The 18290-nt window shown below is 35.3% G+C and overlaps 1 protein-coding gene across 2 annotated transcripts in view; it reads left to right on the top strand.

Moving 5' to 3' along the window:
• The window catches only part of CACNA2D1 (calcium voltage-gated channel auxiliary subunit alpha2delta 1), a 393756-nt gene that overhangs the window by 310366 nt on the left and 65100 nt on the right, over window positions 1-18290 (top strand). For both annotated transcript variants that reach the window (XM_061989208.1, XM_061989201.1), the window contains one exon: window positions 1592-1696. In XM_061989208.1, the coding sequence (XP_061845192.1) occupies window positions 1592-1696 (105 nt within the window). The remainder of the gene's footprint in view (window positions 1-1591; window positions 1697-18290) is intronic.

Below are 18290 nucleotides of genomic sequence, written 5' to 3'. Positions count from 1 at the left end.
TTTTCTTAATTACATGACTTCAGAATCTAAACAGTGTACTGTAAGCAAGTGACCTTCTCTAAGTACTAGGAGATAAAAACACTACATTTTTCTGATGCTGTATAATCAGTCACCTGCCTTGTCATCTCTTTGGTTTCCCTATGATCTTGTTTTGGACTGTATATTAAGTCACTGTAAATGTAGGTGAGTTTATTTATGAAGTATCCAAGACTACTTTTATTAGTTTTTTAATATCAAAAAGATTGCAGCCCAAAGCAGTATCTTGTATTTTATATTTCACAAGCAAAAAATGATCATAAATTATTTCATTCCAAATGAAACACAGTGTGCTGATGAGATTGGAGAGAATGTCTTGATTTTAAGCAGGTTTTTTCTGTTGTTATAGGTACAAAAATCTTTGGACTTTTTTTTTTAATTAATAAATAAGTATTTATTCACTGAATATTGAACTACCATTACAAATAATCTCTGAGGAATAATTATTCTTCCGTTAATACAATGATTGTAAATGAAGTTTTTGTGGTTTAGTTTTCTGAGAATGTTATAGGATCATGGAGCTTTAATATTGAGGATTATCATCTGGTGTTTGAGAGCTGACTTTGGTTTTTCAGTCTATTTATTACAGAAGAAAAATGCAATGAGTCTAAGCTGGAACATAAAAGGTTCCAAAGAAGCACAAGGAAAAAATTCTTCACTGTTAGGGTGACAGGGCACTGGAACAGGCTGCCCAGATGGGTTGTGGAGTCTCATTTTCTGGAGACATTCAAAACCCACCTGGATAAATTCCTGTGTGACCTACTCTAGGTGGTCCAGCTCTGGCAAGGCAGTTGGATGAGATGATCTTTCAAGGTCCATTCCAACCCTTAAGATACTGTGATTCTTTGAACAAGGAACCAGATCAGACAGGAGGAATAAAAGTGACAAGAGGGAGTGAGATCATTACCTGAACAGACAGACGAAAGTTAGTCATTATGATAAAAATAGCAAATTTTTAAATTTTCTATGTTTAGAAGGTAGAGATTTTTAGATGTACTTATAGGATGCCTAAATTATAATTTTTTGTTTAACTGGTTCGTGAGCTTGATAGTTTGTGTGAGTAGCAGTCCAGCAGAAGAAGAACAAAAGAATACGCAGTAATTCATTAGAGAGTCATTGTTCCCAAATTTTCACAGTGATAGTAAGGATAAGAAGAAAATAAGGACAAGAAAAGAACAAAAATATTTAAAGACTGTCACTAAACAAGTCTTAACACACAGTATCTGTAGAGGAACACTGTGGCATTGATATGATGGGTATGAGCTAAAGAGCTTGGTGGAGGGGAGAGGAACCACCAGATCCCCATTCCTCTGTGTTGCCAAATCTGAAATGAGTCATATTTAAGTGTCGTGGAACAGAAAAATGGTTTGGTTTTGGTTTTCTTTTATTTATTTTATTTTTCATTTAGAAGGAGGTAGTGAATGAAATCTTAAAGACTCTGGAAATCTTGCCATTACCATTATAAGTGGCAAGCATGTTGATATGAAAGCCATCAAATGTAACAGTTGATATACCTTATATCCTGAAATAAAACTTCTGTTTGTATTTCCAACAGCACAGTGTTTCTAGAGCTAACTGCAATAAGATCATTATGTTATTTACGGATGGTGGTGAAGAAAGAGCACAAGAAATTTTCCACAAATATAATGAAGACAAAAAAGTAAGTGATATATGAAATATTTAAGTTCACAAAATACAACAGCACAAAGAGGAGAATTTAAATATGGAAGTGAAAGAATGCATTTTTGGTATGTGTATAAAGTACTTTTAAAAAATGTTGAAGTAGTATTGAACCCTAAGGAGCTTAAAGCCTTCTCAACCCATAACATTTCTCTGAATAAAATCATAGAGTACATTTAGTATTTTACACCTTGTGACCCATTGGTGTTAAGCAGTACAAAAATATACTATAAAATATAAAGAATTAAACTTATTATTGATGTTTTTCTTGTATTAGTGTAATCCTTGCATTATCAAGCAGAAACACAGATAGTTAAATCCTATGGGATATACCAGTGTCTCCTCTCTGTGAATATTTTCTCTGTGTTTTTGTTGTTCAATAGGCAAAGGCAAAATCAGGTCTCAGGGTTAGAATCTGAATATGAATAGATTTGGGCTGGAACAAACCCACATGTTTTTTTTCCAAGTGAGGCTAATTATACCTCTGAATGTCATAGATAGGAGTAGGATGGCATTCTATTGATGAAATTTGCTCTCTGGTTCATCAGAATTATGGGCTTGACATGAGAGTGACTGGATGAATTGTGTTGTTCTGATTAGATTGGATTATTAGCTGTACTGGTTTGGGGTTGAATTGAATCTAATCAAACTTCCAGTCTGACTTTTGCATACTTATAGATATAAAAATGCATTTGTGTGTGTGAGTGCATATCTGTGAGAGACAAAAAGAGAGAGAGAAATAAAACAGCTTTGTAAATTGCCTCAAGCTACATTTCAGTTGAAATCATTATATTTAGAAGACTAAACACTTTCTAAGTTAAAGTTAAGTATAAACTGGATTCACACTACAGCTAAGAATTTGGTTTTCTACCTTTAAGATGTGCCTTTGTGTTTTTTGGAGTGTTTTTGTGTTTATATGTATGTATGGTTGTTTTATTTCAAAAATAAGGCAGGTAGAAGTAAGATCACACTTCACTGATACAGTTTAACAGTTGCCATGGACGCTTATGTGGAAATTTTTCATTGGAAATCCTCATATATTTGAAGTAATCCTTTCAAAAGTAGAACTAAAGTACAAAACAGTTTTCATCTAAACCAGCGATTCAGTGAGTGACCTTGAATAATCATTTTGTCTCTGCTTTTAATAGTGTTTCACATAGATTGATATGGTGGGATTTAGTTAATCTTTATGTCTGAGATGAAAGTACTTTTTAAACTGATAATTAGAAAGAAAACTGAAATTGTGTGATACACATGGTTGCGTTCTGAAAACATATCCAGAGATTTCTCTTCAAATTTAGACTTTGTAGCTTTTATTGTGTTACAACAAAAGCTGTCAACTAAAGACTCGACTCTGCTCTGGTAAGGCCATATCTGGAGTACTGTGTCCAGTTCAAGAGTGATAGAGAACTTCTAGAGAGATTCCAATGGAGCACTACCAAGATGGTCAAGGGACTTAACCATCTCTCTTAAAAGAAAAGGCTGCAAGACCTGGGGCTGTTTAGCCTGGAGACTGAGAAGGGATCTTATCAACACTTATAAATAACTAGAGGATGGATGTCAAGAGGTTGGAGCACTTTTTTCTGTAGCACCCAGTGACAGATCAAGGGGTAATGGGATGAAGCTGGAATATAAAAAGTTCCATTTAAACATAACATAAAACTATTTTACTGATCAGGTGAGGGAGCCCTGGCACAGGCTGCCAAGGGAGGTTGTGGAGTCTCCTCTGGAGGTTTCCAACCCCGCCTGGACACATTCCTATGTCATTTGATTGAGGAGAACCTACTTCAGCAGGGACTGGACTAAATGATCTCCAGAGGTCCCTTCCAACCCCTACCATTCTGTGATTCTTGAAACACATGCATAAGGAGGAAGACATATGATTCATTTCTTATCATTTTTATCTAATTTGCCATGTTAGAAGGAAAGTATAGTAAAATATCCAATCCAAACAACAAAACAGATTTGCAGATTTGTGGTTTTACTCACATCATGCCTGACAATCGGTTATTCTGTGAAGTGTAATAAGTTAAATGTAAGATTTACTACTTTAAAATTATCATTTCCTGCATCCTTTAGTGTTGTAAATTTGCACTGCTAAGGGTTGAGTCTACATATACATTTACGTATAATACACTCTCACTTTCTTGTTCCCTCTAGTAAATGAGGGTTTGAGGGTTTATGCGTATAACATTTTTAATGTTGACAATGGTCACTGTATGTTTTTCTGATTATTTAAGTGTGATTTATTATATAATAAAATGAAGTACAGATGCAATGCAAAGCAAATTTCCTAAACTAGATCATGTTCTATGTGTCTACAAGTTCAAATCTTAGCAAGCACATTTTAGTACTTGTCTAATAAAGTAATGGGTTGCTAGATGCCATGAGTTACTGGTTTTCTCCAAAGTGATGGTAGAAATACAAGAAATACTAAGGATTTTTTTTCAAATATAATTTGAAGAACCATTTGCTTTTTCCTTAGAGTTTTAAATCAGTAACAATCCTTGTAATGTTGAAGGAAAAATTCTGATTGAGAAACTTGGTATGAGATTGAACCAGTAAATTCATTTTTTGGAATCATAATGAACTCCTCTTGACAATCTTTTATAACATACTAATATTTTGAAAACCAAGACTAATTCAAAATATGCTTGTAATTATGTTCTCCACAGTATGACTATAGTTGCTTCCAGAATGATGACATGTGAACTCTCTTCTTGTTTCCTCTCTATGTAATTTAATGTTAATTTTAGTCCAGTAGAGCATTATAACATAATTGACAGACACGTTCTAACATGAAAAATATACATATACTTTTAATTGTGTAAAGCCATAGTCAGAGATTACCATCATAGATTGTGTAGTAGGGTACTTTTATTTATTAAATGATGAGATATTTAAAGATACGTGGATCTTGATTCTCTAATCTTTATTGTAGTTAGTTTAAAATATGATTATCGTTTGCAGAGAGACTTTTCAATATGAGTAAGATTTTAAAAGTTTTCCAGGTTTTACTATAGTAGCACTTCATAGTATAAATATGTATCAGAGGATGATTTTTCAATCTAAGTTGTTAAAAACATTTCCAGGTTTTACCATAGTAGCACTATATAGTATAAATATGTATCAGAGGACATCTTTTCTTGCCTACCCTGTGTTTGAGTGAACATTTTTCTTTGTGTTTTGCATGCAGCATACAGAAGATAAATCTTTGTTGTCTTTTATCACAGTGTCACTTCCCATCTTAGATACACTGTGTTGTCAACTTACTTTTTTATTTTCTCATACTAAAAAAAAGACCATTCATTCAAATCCATTCATCCTTGTTTTCATCTTCCTGATGTAAAATTACTTCACCTCTAAAAGTATTTTTCTTCTTCATGTCAGTTATTTTCTAATTCCTTGGCATGCGAGGCTCTCCAATAAGTTTTGGCCCATTAAATGACATGACTTAGTATACTTGTTTGCAATGCCCTTAGTGCAACCTTCAAGTTAAGAAGTAAAAGAGTACAATAAACAATTGCAAACTTCTTAAAGAGCAGCCTAGAATATAAAGACTGGAAGATTGTCTGATTAAATTAGGGAGTTCAATCTGTTTGAAATAGCATATAGATATATTTAAAATAATTTTCTGTCTTTACAAATAATTTACAGTATGAATACAAGGGTTATTATAAAACTTATGTAACACAATGTTAAGGAGGAACATTCCTAATTTCCATCTGTTTGAAGCTCAAAATCACAGTTATGTTTCACCTTTGCATGTCTTTTTCCTGTTATAAAGCCAGATTTTATTGTCACAGATTGAAACTACATGCTGTGCCTGATATTTAAAAAATGGCATGTTTACCTTCATGATGACATTTGAGGCACTCACATTAAATGTGTGAAATACCACACATGCACTAAATTTCAGGAATGGGGGTAGTAAATTTTCATTTTATTTGCACTCATACTACAGATGGCTTCGCTGAAGACAGCAATATAAATTTAATCGCAATATAGGCCCAGTAGGCGTTCATCCTGCAAATTTTGAATTCAGGTTGAAAATAGAAAACTGGCTACAGCTCTTTAGAGTAAGTTGTATACTCTGAAGACTGTGTTTTGAAGGAAAAGACCTTAAACTTAGTATGTGTACTTTCAGTGTTTGAGGTTTTCTGGTATGATAGAGGTTTGTGTGGTTTAGATGTGACCCACAGAGGTAGCGTTGCTCTGGCCATTCAGGGAGAAGGAGAACAATAACTTGTGTGTCACTTTTTCTCTCATCATGAATACTACCTCATTTTGTTTAGATGTTTTCTGACAGTATCATTTGAAAGGAAATGATATGCAGAGTTTCTCAACAGCTAAGTTCTGTTAAAAATATCGATATGTAGTGAGCACAGAACTGCTACAGTGACAGAGGTCCTACAGGAGAAGGCTACAGCTTACTGTAACTCCACTGGGAAGCTTAAAACTGGCAGTGACTTCTCCCAAATGGGACACAGTCAGCATGTTAATAGAATGATTAAATGAAATATATATGAGAAAGCAGTTGCAAAAATTTCTTCTGAAAGAAAAGTACCTTCTGCTATCATTATCAAAGGAGGAAATCACTTTCTTCACTGGTTTGAATCCATTATTGTATAAAAAGAAAACTGTTAATCTAGTCAATGATGTATGAATGACACATAATTCTAGATAAAGCTGAAAGTGTTAGTCCTGACTACAGATGACCATTGAAAATGCTTGGAGTAGCCTTGGGATTCTCATCAGGTGTCAGATTGAATGAATGTGGGTTACTTACAAAGCCAAAAATAGAAACATCATCTTTCTCAACACTAATATCAGCTTTGAATATAGCTTAACAGCTGTCAATATGTACTTCAACAGCTTTTGCATTTCTAAGTGTGTGATGGACTTGTGACAGAGGATATAACAAAGTAATTAAGGGCTTAACGAAGCAAAATTCTGTTTTGTGTCTGAATGGCATGAAGCAGAGTTGGATAGATAAAATATAAGCCATGTTTTAAAACTTTGTGGATTGTAAATTGTTCTCTGGCCATCTCTACATTGGCTTCCTGTGATCTTTAGACATCCAGTCACTGAAATATTTCTCATTCCTCCTGATAGTCCCCCTGTGCTGTGAATTTTCTTAGAGGGATAGTACAGGAAATCTCCATCTAGCTGGTTAAACTGGCTCTCTGGCTCATTCCCTAATCACTTCTGTCTTAAGACTGTGTCATCTTCCAGATGTTAATTTTAATTTATTGTGTGTACTGTGACATGCACAACTGGTAAATCTAAAATATTCTGGGTGAAACTTGGGTCACTACTTATAAATTCCACAATTCATTCCTTTGTCTTTCAATGTAAAAGCAGAAACTATGTTATTTGAATGCTCACAGAAGAGATATCTTATTGTTATGCCTTTTTTTTTTTTTACCTGTTTCTTAGCTCCATTTACTAATGGAGGGTTTGCACCATGTCTACTGCCCCAGCTTCTGGATTCCTAACATAATTACTGCCACTATACTAATGAATTTAAATATCCCACCTCAGCTGTCTTCCTCCTGTGACACTCATTATCCAAATGTGCTTCAATAATAGTCAGCTTTCACAATATTAACTTTTAAGGTCATATGATCTTAGGCAAACATTTTTCAAAATAAACCTAAATTTTGAATCACCGTTACCTGATGGTGTGTGAAGCTCCAGTCCCTGACTAGGAATCTGAGTGCAATGATTCTTAGGACACTCTTTTTCAAAAATGTGTATTTATCATCTGTATATCAGCAATCATCTCCTAAGCTGATGTGCAGCGACCATGCCCTGACAATGCTGTTGGATTACAGCAGTTTGCCACAACCTGCCACATTGTCTTTTGGTGACCCCATTGCTTTTAGATGATGACTTCTAAAGCTTTTCTTAAAGACTTCAAGAAGTCACTTCCATTGTATTTATTCTCCTTTTCTCATCAAATTTTGCAGTCATCTATCACATCTCCTGTACTATGCTATATAGGTGTACACAAGGTTGTTGGACAAGGTTGCTGCAAACCCAGGAGATGCATCAGAGGAGTGTTTGTTTTAGAAAGAAGATCCGCATGCAGAAAAGCTTTCTCACATGTGTCCACTCATATGTGTGTGTGGATACTGAGTTTCTCTTTAGGCTTATGTTTTGTTATGATAGTGAATCTGTCTGGGTTACCATGTGATACTTTTATCTACTGTGGAAGATAAAAATCTGCATAGTGGTGTTGAGAACTCTAGAAGCATAATGAAAGTTTTAATATAGCTTTGTTGAAAAGTAAGCATATCAGTCATATTAGAATCGTGTACCTGTTACAGAAAACCCAAGTGGCAGCTTGTTTCCATCAAATTTGGCATGGAGGGGGCTATTTGATACTTTTATTTTTGTTGATCTTCATTTCCAAACGGTTGATTCTGCAGATGGCATAAAATGTTTATACAAGGCAACAAGGATAGGATATCATTTAATATAGAGAGCACATTATGTTTGTTTTGGGATGAAAGCAAGAGGATCAGAATGCATTTTACTTATTTATACCAACAAAATGCTACATTTGACATAATTGATTGAGGTTAGACATCAGAAGGTTTAGCCTGTCTCAGCCTCGTCATGTGTTAACTGTGCAGTAATTCTCATGAATTTGAGATTGCAGTTAAATGCTGTGTGAATTGACTGTATTCTTCTATAATTGAAGAATGAGCTAATTGAGACTTTCTGCAGTTTAATACCTAGGCCATGCCTGATGACGTTTATGTAATCTGTTCTTTAAAGGGTCCAATTCCACAGCTTCCTTAGGTCTTTACCTTTTTTCTCTTTTAACATCTACCTGTTTAGAAAGCTTTCCTAAATTTCTGTAAGGTAAAATAAGCTTAGACTGTTTATATTTTTTTTCATTTTACATTCATTATAGAGCACAAATAATTCTCTTTCATTCTAGGAAATCATCCTTATGTTGTCAATCTCATCCAAGTTTTCAACTTCTGTCTTTTCAACTAAACAAACTAATTTCTTTCAATTCTCTTAAGTTATATTTGAGATTCTTTTCATTTGTTATTAATTCTATTGTGTATGTCATGTTGTCTCTATCATTATTAAAATATCCTTATGAACAGTTGGAGAAACTTCAGTGGTGTAGAGAAAGCAAAGTATTTTTCTATGACTTTTTTCATGCAAATATGCCACCGAGCATAACTTGCCTTTTTGGAAATGCATTGTGTTCTTGAACATTATTTGTTGCTTTTCTCTAAATCTTCAGTTTCAATTTCTCTATTTTATTTTTCTAAGTATTTCTAAATTGTATTAGACAGTTTCTTCTAGTACATTGAATTTATTTCTTTCATGAATTGTCAGTTTTATTGCAATCCTTTATTCTATAATCTTCTTACAGTACTCAGCTGGCTAGTTCCCTGAGTTTACTGCAGTCTGTCTCTTTATCAATATTTTACTGCTGTCATACCTTTCTTTCCATGAAATAAAAATATAATCTTGATCTTTCACACAAAATATCTTTGTGTCTCACAATGTAACGCTTTATCTTCATATATCATAAATAATTTTTGCATGCTTCTGGTGTTTATTGAAGTGCTGTAAGTAAATAAGAACTGTCTGTAATGAGTGCAGCTATAGACAGAGAAGATACAAGTTGTTCTGCTATAAATGACATGTAAGAAAGATTCACAAATCCTTTCATTTAAAAACAAGTGGAGAAAATTTAGAAGTTAGGAATTGCTTTCTGAGGACAGAGAAACAAAACTGGACACAAAAGGAAAAAAATATTATGATTAAGAAATACCTTTCTACAAAATTACATGTTATATAGCTGTGATTCAAACATTTGTGGATTCACTGAGTGTAGAGTTTTCCAAAGGTTAACTTTACAACATTGGTATAAAAGTGCAACTTTCAGATAAGAAACTGAAGAATTTGTCTACTTAATAGAATAAGTATTCTAACAAAGATAACCCAACAGAATACGTTTTTAAAAATCATTAACTATTATTGGATGACTCCAAAACTTGAATAGAATCTTAGTTTCCAGGTGCTGCTTAGGCCTACTGGTAGGTAGATGTTGAGCTGAGAGTCACTTGGCAGATTGAATTGTTTTAGATGGGATGGGACATCTTTCAATAAAAAAATATGCTGATGCATTAGTGGAAAAAACAGCCAGAAATACATAGGAGACTTTATACTGGATCTCAAAGGGAAAACATACAGAGTGAGAATCTCTGTAGAAGGCAAGAGAATAAGGGAACAGCTTAAACAACCAGATGGTAACACACAATGTATGCATGCAGAAGCTGAAACAGATGACAGGTTAAGAAGTAAATTAAAAATTTCAAGAAACAAAGTTACAGTCCATTCAGATAACAAGAAATACATTTTTATGTATTCACGAAATGTAACAGAGGAAAAGGATATGAAACGGGAAATGAGAATGCAGGAGTGTAGGTGTACTGTAAAGTGAAAGAAGTCTGTACAATTTACATGTAAAGTACTGGGGATTGCTACAGATATTGTAAGGAAGGGTTACTTTATAAGAGAGAGCATTGCTACCTGAGATGGAGGAGCACTGCTTGAGAAATCTTATCACAAATAAGAATTATTCTATGCAATTAAGCAGGCCTTTTTATAAGCCTAAAACACTGCTCTGTTATGTCTGCAGGAAATCACAGTCACATTCTTTTATTTTTGCACTATACTGGATAAAATTTAATATACAGAATTGAATGTACTGTACAGAATAGTCATGCACTTCCATGATTATGGAAAATGACATTCAAATATGAGCCTTTAATTATTTTCTCTTGAGCTTTCATAAACATTTTTGTAGGTCTTATTCATAAAAATAGAGAAAAAACCACAAAAATAATTTAAAAACCTATTATTTTACAGAACAGAATCATCACCCATATGCAGTCTTTGAATTCTTATCCTATTATGTGTCTCCATTCCTCTGCTTCTATATTTGGCTTCTCTGTGCAGTCATTAATTTAGGTTGAAGTCATATTCATGTCAGCATTGTATCAAATTTAAAATGATGCTGTTCAGTGTTTACTGAGGCTTAGGTGGGAATTCTGTGCTTTATAATCTTATTATTAGTCATGTGCAGAAGAAGACATTCAATCCATACTGACCAAAGAAACTAGAAAGCTGGAAATGTAATTAAATGTAATTAATAATTATGACTTTATTTAAATGTATCTCCTCAACAAGAAAGAACTTGGGTTTCTTACAAATGATTTTATGAAGCCACCACTTTGCAGGCAGTGAATTGGATAATCCAGACTGCCCATATCGTTTCCTTGATCCTACATGTAGACAGGAAAACCAACAATAAATAACCTCAATATTTTTTGTTGGAAACTTAATCTTTAGATGCTATTTTATTGGAAAATAAAGACAAAATCAAACCTTCTAAGGCAATATTTTTTCTATAGTTTGTAAGAAATACATTTACCATTACAGCTTTTTTCCTTTCTTTTAATGAGACAAATTTTTTGTGAGGGATGATTAAAATTCATTTATCTTGCTTCATAGACTGAGAAACAGCTCATATCTTGTCACCTGAAGTGTGATTTAACTAGAGTTCATTGTCTCTGCTCTTCTGTTTCAGCCGTAGTTAATGCAAAGTTTACTAAGAAAACTCTGTTACAAACTGTTAAACACAGTGGAGCTATAGACAGCCCCCAATGTTATTTTACCTGTGGATTGCATGTAGGATCAGTTCCTTTTTTTTTCCCCCAAAAATGTAATTTGTCTAGTTGATTAAAAAATAAATGAAAATGCATATCATTCAGTATGAGTGAACTGTGTCATGATAAATTTTATTAGTAGTAATTAGTATTCATAAGATAGTATCTGTAAATCTATACATATGCAGTGTTTCTGATAGACAATCCTGAGATTTCAGATGCAGTTTGGCAAGAAGTACAATAGGCGAGTGGGCACAGTGACTTTTAATTCTTAACTGTGAAGGACGTTCTCTATTACATGATTGCACATAAGACGCACTCTTTCAGCCATGCTAGGACATTTGCCAGTTGCTGACAGCAGGCATCATCAGTGCCTGCTTGCATCAATAATGGAATGTCTTAGTGCAAAGCAGAGGCAAGGTCAAGTTGCCCCAAGTTCAGTGTTTATAGAGTAGCTATTTTTCCCCCTAAAAAAGGAAAAGGAACCAAGCTTGTAGCATTTTCATGACTAAATCTCCCTCTTCTCAGATGATCTGTAGACATCATTCTGTTCCCAATTCAATCTCCAAGAAACTGCATGTAAACATGGACAAAGGTCCCTTCACTTTTTTAGCTGTAATACTCTTTTTGAAGCTCACCAAACTTTTTGTTTAGAATTTTCATGTTCCTGTGAAGATCAGGCCATTGTAAAAGTAACCATGAACTCTGTATAACTGATAATTCCAGAAAGGAAAATTTCTTGTAAATGAGTGCTACTGGAAATGTCAATTTCCGATGACCCTTCCCTTTCCTCCTATCCTTTTCCTGCTTCTAATACAACTGTTTGGCATTTGCAGCCATTTGGTTTTAGTCACTGTTTTCCATGCTGTACAAAAACTGAAGTAATGGTAAGAAAAAATGGAAGAAGTAACGATAGAAAAGGAATAGTTAATATACTATTTTCAAACATGCATAGACTATTGGCATGAAAGAAAAGTCAGGGTACCTGACTTATATTCAGTGGAATATTAAATATTCCTTTAAATCCTTAGCTGCCGTCTGTAATATTTCTTCCCTGAGACTTTCAAGGCCAAAGGAAAAGAAACAACAACAAAAAAAAGACTTAGTGTCACAATATGAACAGTAAATATCTGCCTAATTAATCTGGTCCTTTCCAGCTGCTCAGCTGCCTTCAAATGTTGTTTTGACTACCAAATAAATGCCTAAAATGCTTTTGTTCCAGAGTACAGTGGGAATTGCTTTATCAGCTTCTTTGTCTCATCCCTGATATGGGCCACCAAATTTACAAGGAACACTCAAGAAAAATTACTTTTTCTTCAGGGAGTACTAAATGCTGAGTGTTGTGTAGGAAAGTGATGAATTTCATTGGTTTTAATTTCAACAAAGAAACTTTATTGACATTTCCAAGGAAGAAAACAGACCATTTGAGTAAATGTAACCCAGGTAGTCAAAGTAAAACATCCAATAACTGCATTACTAAAAAGATGACAGTAATTTCTTCATCTGAAGGCTGACGGACAGGATGAGTGTCTAGAAGCAACCAGTGTGTCAGTACCCTTTGAACCAGAGCTTCAGCCATAAATCTGTACCACAGAAGACTACTTAAATACTATTTTGGGTTTTTCTCAATAAAATCCATCTCCTCCTTTCAGCAGGATGAGTGAAGCATCCAGTAATTATATTCTGTCAGAGACATCATATTAATCTAAAAGTCTTAAGGCATCAGTTATATTAGTGAACTACATGGGGCCAAGTCATTGACTTGGATACTGTCCTGCAGTCATTCAATGTTTTTAACTGTTAGTTAAACCTGGGAGGTTTTACCCCTCTGCCAACTGGCAGAGTCCCAGACAAGGTACTGGAACTGCTCTCCAGGCAGCAATGAAAATAGAAGAGGGAAGGAACAATGTTTTGGTTTCTACTCATGCATATGTGATCTGCTGCCACAGTTGCTTTTAAGGTTGGAGAATGGACCATGGACCAAGACTGACACAGACAAATTGACTCTCAAACATATCATGTGAAATCCTACTGGTGTTTTTGGAAGCACAGCTTTTCTCTATTTTACCACTTGTCTTGAGATTAATGTTATAAAAAGCTAATAAACCAGAGCTGATTTATACCTAAACCTAGAAAATGTTGAGATTAAAAACTTCACCTTATTTGTGGAGACAGTACAGTACAGAGGACGTAGCCTTCTCTTGTAATATTCTTACATTAAATTCTTGTGAGCATGTAGAACTGAATAATTTTGCTTGTACTTCTGTGATAATTCTGGCTCATCAAAGATTAAATCTAGACTAGGTAAAGGCTAGTGATCCTTTAGGAATACATAAACAGTTATCTGTCCATTTAATTATAATCAATTTATCAGAGGTAGGTTAGTAGGTATCATCAGAGTACTTACACCCTTCACCTTTGTAGCCATCTGGCAGAATGGAGGCAACACATGGTAGCCCTTCAGTGAGGAGGGAAGGAGCTTCCGTAGTTCCACAAGGTGGCACTCAGGAGATGTAAAACAGTGGCACTGAGTTGATGCTTCTTTAAGTTCTGTGTTAATTCTTAATTTTTTCAATATGTTAACCATAATGGTGTTTTCAACCTCTGCACTGGAAAATAACTCCACTTTCAGATATGTTTTCTTTGTAAGGAAACAAAGTGGACAAACTCACTTTTTTTCTTTTTTTAATTTTTAAAACACTTTGCAGTTCTCAAAACATTTCAGGGATTCATGACATTCACTTTAAAGACTACTTCAGGGAAGAATCTTCATTATATGCATGTTTTGAAGACTTCAGATATAATTCTGAGTTTCTTTTGCATATAATTGCATATAACTAGACCACACATCAATGTTTTTGCATCTATTTTCATGATATATTAAGACTGTTAAATGGTTTGGGGCCCATTTTATCAGTATAGAATCATATCACACACAAAAAAAAACCACCCACAAAAAGTTCCACTTAAATATAAGAAAAAACTATTTTACTGTGAGGGTGACAGAGCAGTGGAACAGGCTGCCCAGAGGGGTTGTGGAGTCTACTTCCTTGGAGGTCTTCAACACCTGCCTGGACATGTTCCTACACAACCTGATCTAGGTGAACCTGCTTCTGCAGGGGAGTTGGACTAGATGATCTCTAAAGGTCCCTTCCAACCCCTACCATTCTATGATTCTATGATATACAAAACAAGTGAGATTCTCCACTAATCGCCTCATATTTAACAAACTTAATTTTTATTTTAAGGTAGAAGTATTAACATTACACTGTAACATGAGCTAATTTTTAGAATGTCGTTATTTCTTTTCTTTTTAATAGACTGTAATTACACAGACTGTAATTAGACTATGAATTCATAAATTAGCATTGCAGTTTGAAGTTTCAGGTTGAATTGTAGTGAATGAAAGTATTACAGAAGACTGCTAATATACATAGAAAATCTGTGAGAAGTAATTTACTGCGGATATACGTCTAGAAAAGTAGTTGCAAGGACCTGCTCTATTAGTGTTTAAAAACATGCTTCAGTTAAAGCATTTTTCCACTGATGTCAAGGGAATTATTTGCATAGTTAAATCCCTTGCTGAATCAGAGCATAAAGGATCAATTTTGGAAACATTTAAGTGAAGTGTTTTGTCAAATGTTATTATTTTTTTTTCCATGTCTAAAAATTCAAAGATGTCCAAAGATGTACATCTAAACATTTGAGAGCTTTGAGAACATTCTTATTGTTTCCCATATAGATTTTTCTCCACAAATTCCCCAAATCTATACACATCTTTCTGTACCCACAGCAAGAGGCAGATCCTAAAAAATATAACATGATACATGTCTGTAGGTGTATCATGCCATTCTTGGTATTTCCTGATTTAACATAAAATTGTGAATTCTGCATTTTGTATTCTAGACTTTTAAAACTTCAGAAGCTTAGCAGCTGACTAGGTTTCATACTCTGCTGCTTAGGTCATCTCTGTGTTTCTCCCAATTGTTTTTAAGGGCAGAATGTGTAGGCAGTCTGAGGGACATGCACAAAAACCTAAATTTCCAACTTGTGAACTTTCTTGAGTCTGGTATTTAGTGCAGGGGAAGTTATGAATTTGCTCCAACTGCAAAAAGTTAACTCAGACCTCTTTTGTATGAGCACTGAACTCTCATTTAAAAGATTAGAGACACCACTGTTGCAATTATTTTGAAAAGGGTGAGCCTTGCTCCATCCATCACAAGAAAACCAGCTTTACTCATAGGAGTGATTCAGAGAGCTGTATCCAAACTAATAAATGATCCAAGACCAGGGTGTAGGCTGGAGAAATGTCCACAATTGTCCATACTGTCTAATAGTTAACAAGATCCAGCAGTATGGTTCTTGGCCTGGGGCAATGAACTCTTTTGAACAATATCTGGGTTCAATTCAGGGGATAGAATGAGCCAGGGCTTGTTCTTAAAAAGTTTTCTGGTGAGATTACCCAATAGGGGGCAGGGACAGGAAGAGAGGATAGCCACATAATTTAGCTGTAGAGGTGTGAGCCATGTTGTGCCACTTGCCCCCATGGCCTGAGAAAAAAAAAAAAAAAAGGCTTATGTCCCATTTTTCTTACTGCATAAAGATAGCCTAAAAGATCCTAAAACTTCTCTCTAGCACATCATTGTCAGTCTTACCACTACTGTTAAAACCAGAACTTTTATTTCTCTTCTCCCTGTGCTTCCTAGGAAAGAAAAAAAAAAACAAAAAAAACCAAAAAAACCCCACCTGCTTTAGTTTTATAGGTATAACCTAAATGGCTCAGGACTGTAAGGAAAAATCCCTGCATTCATAGTTTGAACTGCGGCGGCTTGAAAACCATATAACCATGTTTCTCTGGTTGTTGGATGAAGGAAGGGCTGTGGATGTTGTCCACCTTGATTTTAGTAAGGCATTTGACACTGTTTCCCACAGCATTCTCCTGGGAAGTTGACTACTCCGGGCTTGGATGGGCATAGACTTTCCTGGGTGAAAAACTGGTTAGATGGTTGGGTCCAATGAGTTGTGGTCAATGGAGTTATTGGTGGCTGGTCACAAGTGGTGCCCCCCAGGGCTCAATACTGGGGCTACTCTTGTTTAACATCTTCATTAATGATCTGGATGAGGGGATAGAGTGCACCCTTACTAAGTTCACAGGTGATACCAAGCTGGGTGGGAGTGTCGATCTGCCTGAGGGTAGGTAAGCTTTACAAAGAGATCTAGACAGGGCCAAGGCCAATGCCATGAGTTTCAATAAGGCCAAGTGCCTGGTCCTGCACTTGACACACAACAACTCCTACAGGCTTGAGGAGGAATGGCTGGAAAGCTGCCAGGCAGAGAGGGACCTGGGACTGCTGATTGACAGTCAGCAGTGTGCCCAGGTGGTCAGAAGGCCAATGGCATCCTGGCCTGGATCAGAAAGAGTGTTGTCAGCAGGGGCAGGGGGGTGATCATTCCCCTGTACTCGACTTTGATGGAGGCTACACCTCGAATACTGTGTCCAGTTTTGGGCCCCTCTCTACAAGAAGGACATGGAAGTGCTGGAGAGGATCCAGAGGTGGGCTACCAAGCTAGTAAAGGATTTGGAGCACATCTCATATGAGGAAAGGCTGAGGGATCTGGGACTGTTTAGCCTGGAGAAAAGAAAGCTCAGGGGAGACATTATCTCTCTCTACAGCTACCTGAAAGGATGTTGTAGCGAGGAGGGGGTTGGTCTGTTCTCCCTAGTAACAAGAAATAGAACAAGAAGAAACAGCCTCAAGTTGCACCACTGGAGGTTCCGGCTGGATATGAGGAGGATTTTCTTTCCTGAAAGGGTTGTCAGGCTGCCCAGGGAGGTAGTGGAGTCACCGTCACTGGAGGTGTTTAAGAGATAATTGGATGTTGCGCTTAGGAAAATGGCCTAGTGATTGATAGGACTGGGACAAAGGCTGGACTTTATGATCTCAAAGGTCTCTTCCAGCTGAAATGATTCTGTGATTCTATGATTCCATGACCTACAACAGAGGCACCAAAATGATTGTTTTAAAGGCTCTATTTACAAGGGATTTAGACAAAGGAGTGAATAATTTAATATAGGAAAGCCGATATTTTATTCAGAAAAATAGGCTTAGTATATTGTCCTATTATTTCAGAACTGTATCTATTAAATATAAACCACAAACAATTTTTCATCGTAATTTATAATCTATAAACACATAAATGAGGAAAAATAATTTCCTGGATCATGCTGGAATTACTGAATAATTTATTCCTCTTTATCACAGCTTCTCTTAGTCTATAGTAAAAAGAAGCTGGGAATCTTTACCTGCAGTTATAAAGGCCAGATTAAAATATTCTGAAATCATACTATCATCATGAAAACTGAAGTGGGATGATTTGATGAGATTGGTTTTTGGCTCAGTTGTTTTGTTTATCTCGTAGTAGAGAAAGATTTGCTGATGCTATTTTTATGAAATGTAAGTAATATGATAGGATTCATCTTGTCTTCATGTAGTTGAGTAAATTAATTGTGTAGCTCTTGATATTTGATAAAGAGACATATATCTCCAAAGGTCAATTTATCTATTAAGTAGAAAAATGAATAGATACAGATAAACATTTCTTGAGAGCTCTCTCATTACAGCAACATAGAATTTTCACACATTTTCATTCACACTGAACTAGTTGCAGTTTCTCAGACTCTCATAAGCCTATGTATCTTGCCTTCACATATATGCAGTTATCTAAATAGCAAGTGTCATTTCGTTCTTAGTCACCAATTTGAATTAACTTCACTCAAACTGTTAATTTACCTTAATTCTCATAACATGATACACCCAAAGAGAGATTCTAATTTAATCTTTCTTTTAATCTTTTTATTCCAACAAC

This window comes from Colius striatus, chromosome 1, assembly GCF_028858725.1.
Source record: "Colius striatus isolate bColStr4 chromosome 1, bColStr4.1.hap1, whole genome shotgun sequence".
NCBI lineage: Eukaryota > Metazoa > Chordata > Aves > Coliiformes > Coliidae > Colius > Colius striatus.
Note: the sequence above shows the minus strand (reverse complement) of the source record. Positions and strands in the feature narration are given on the sequence as shown.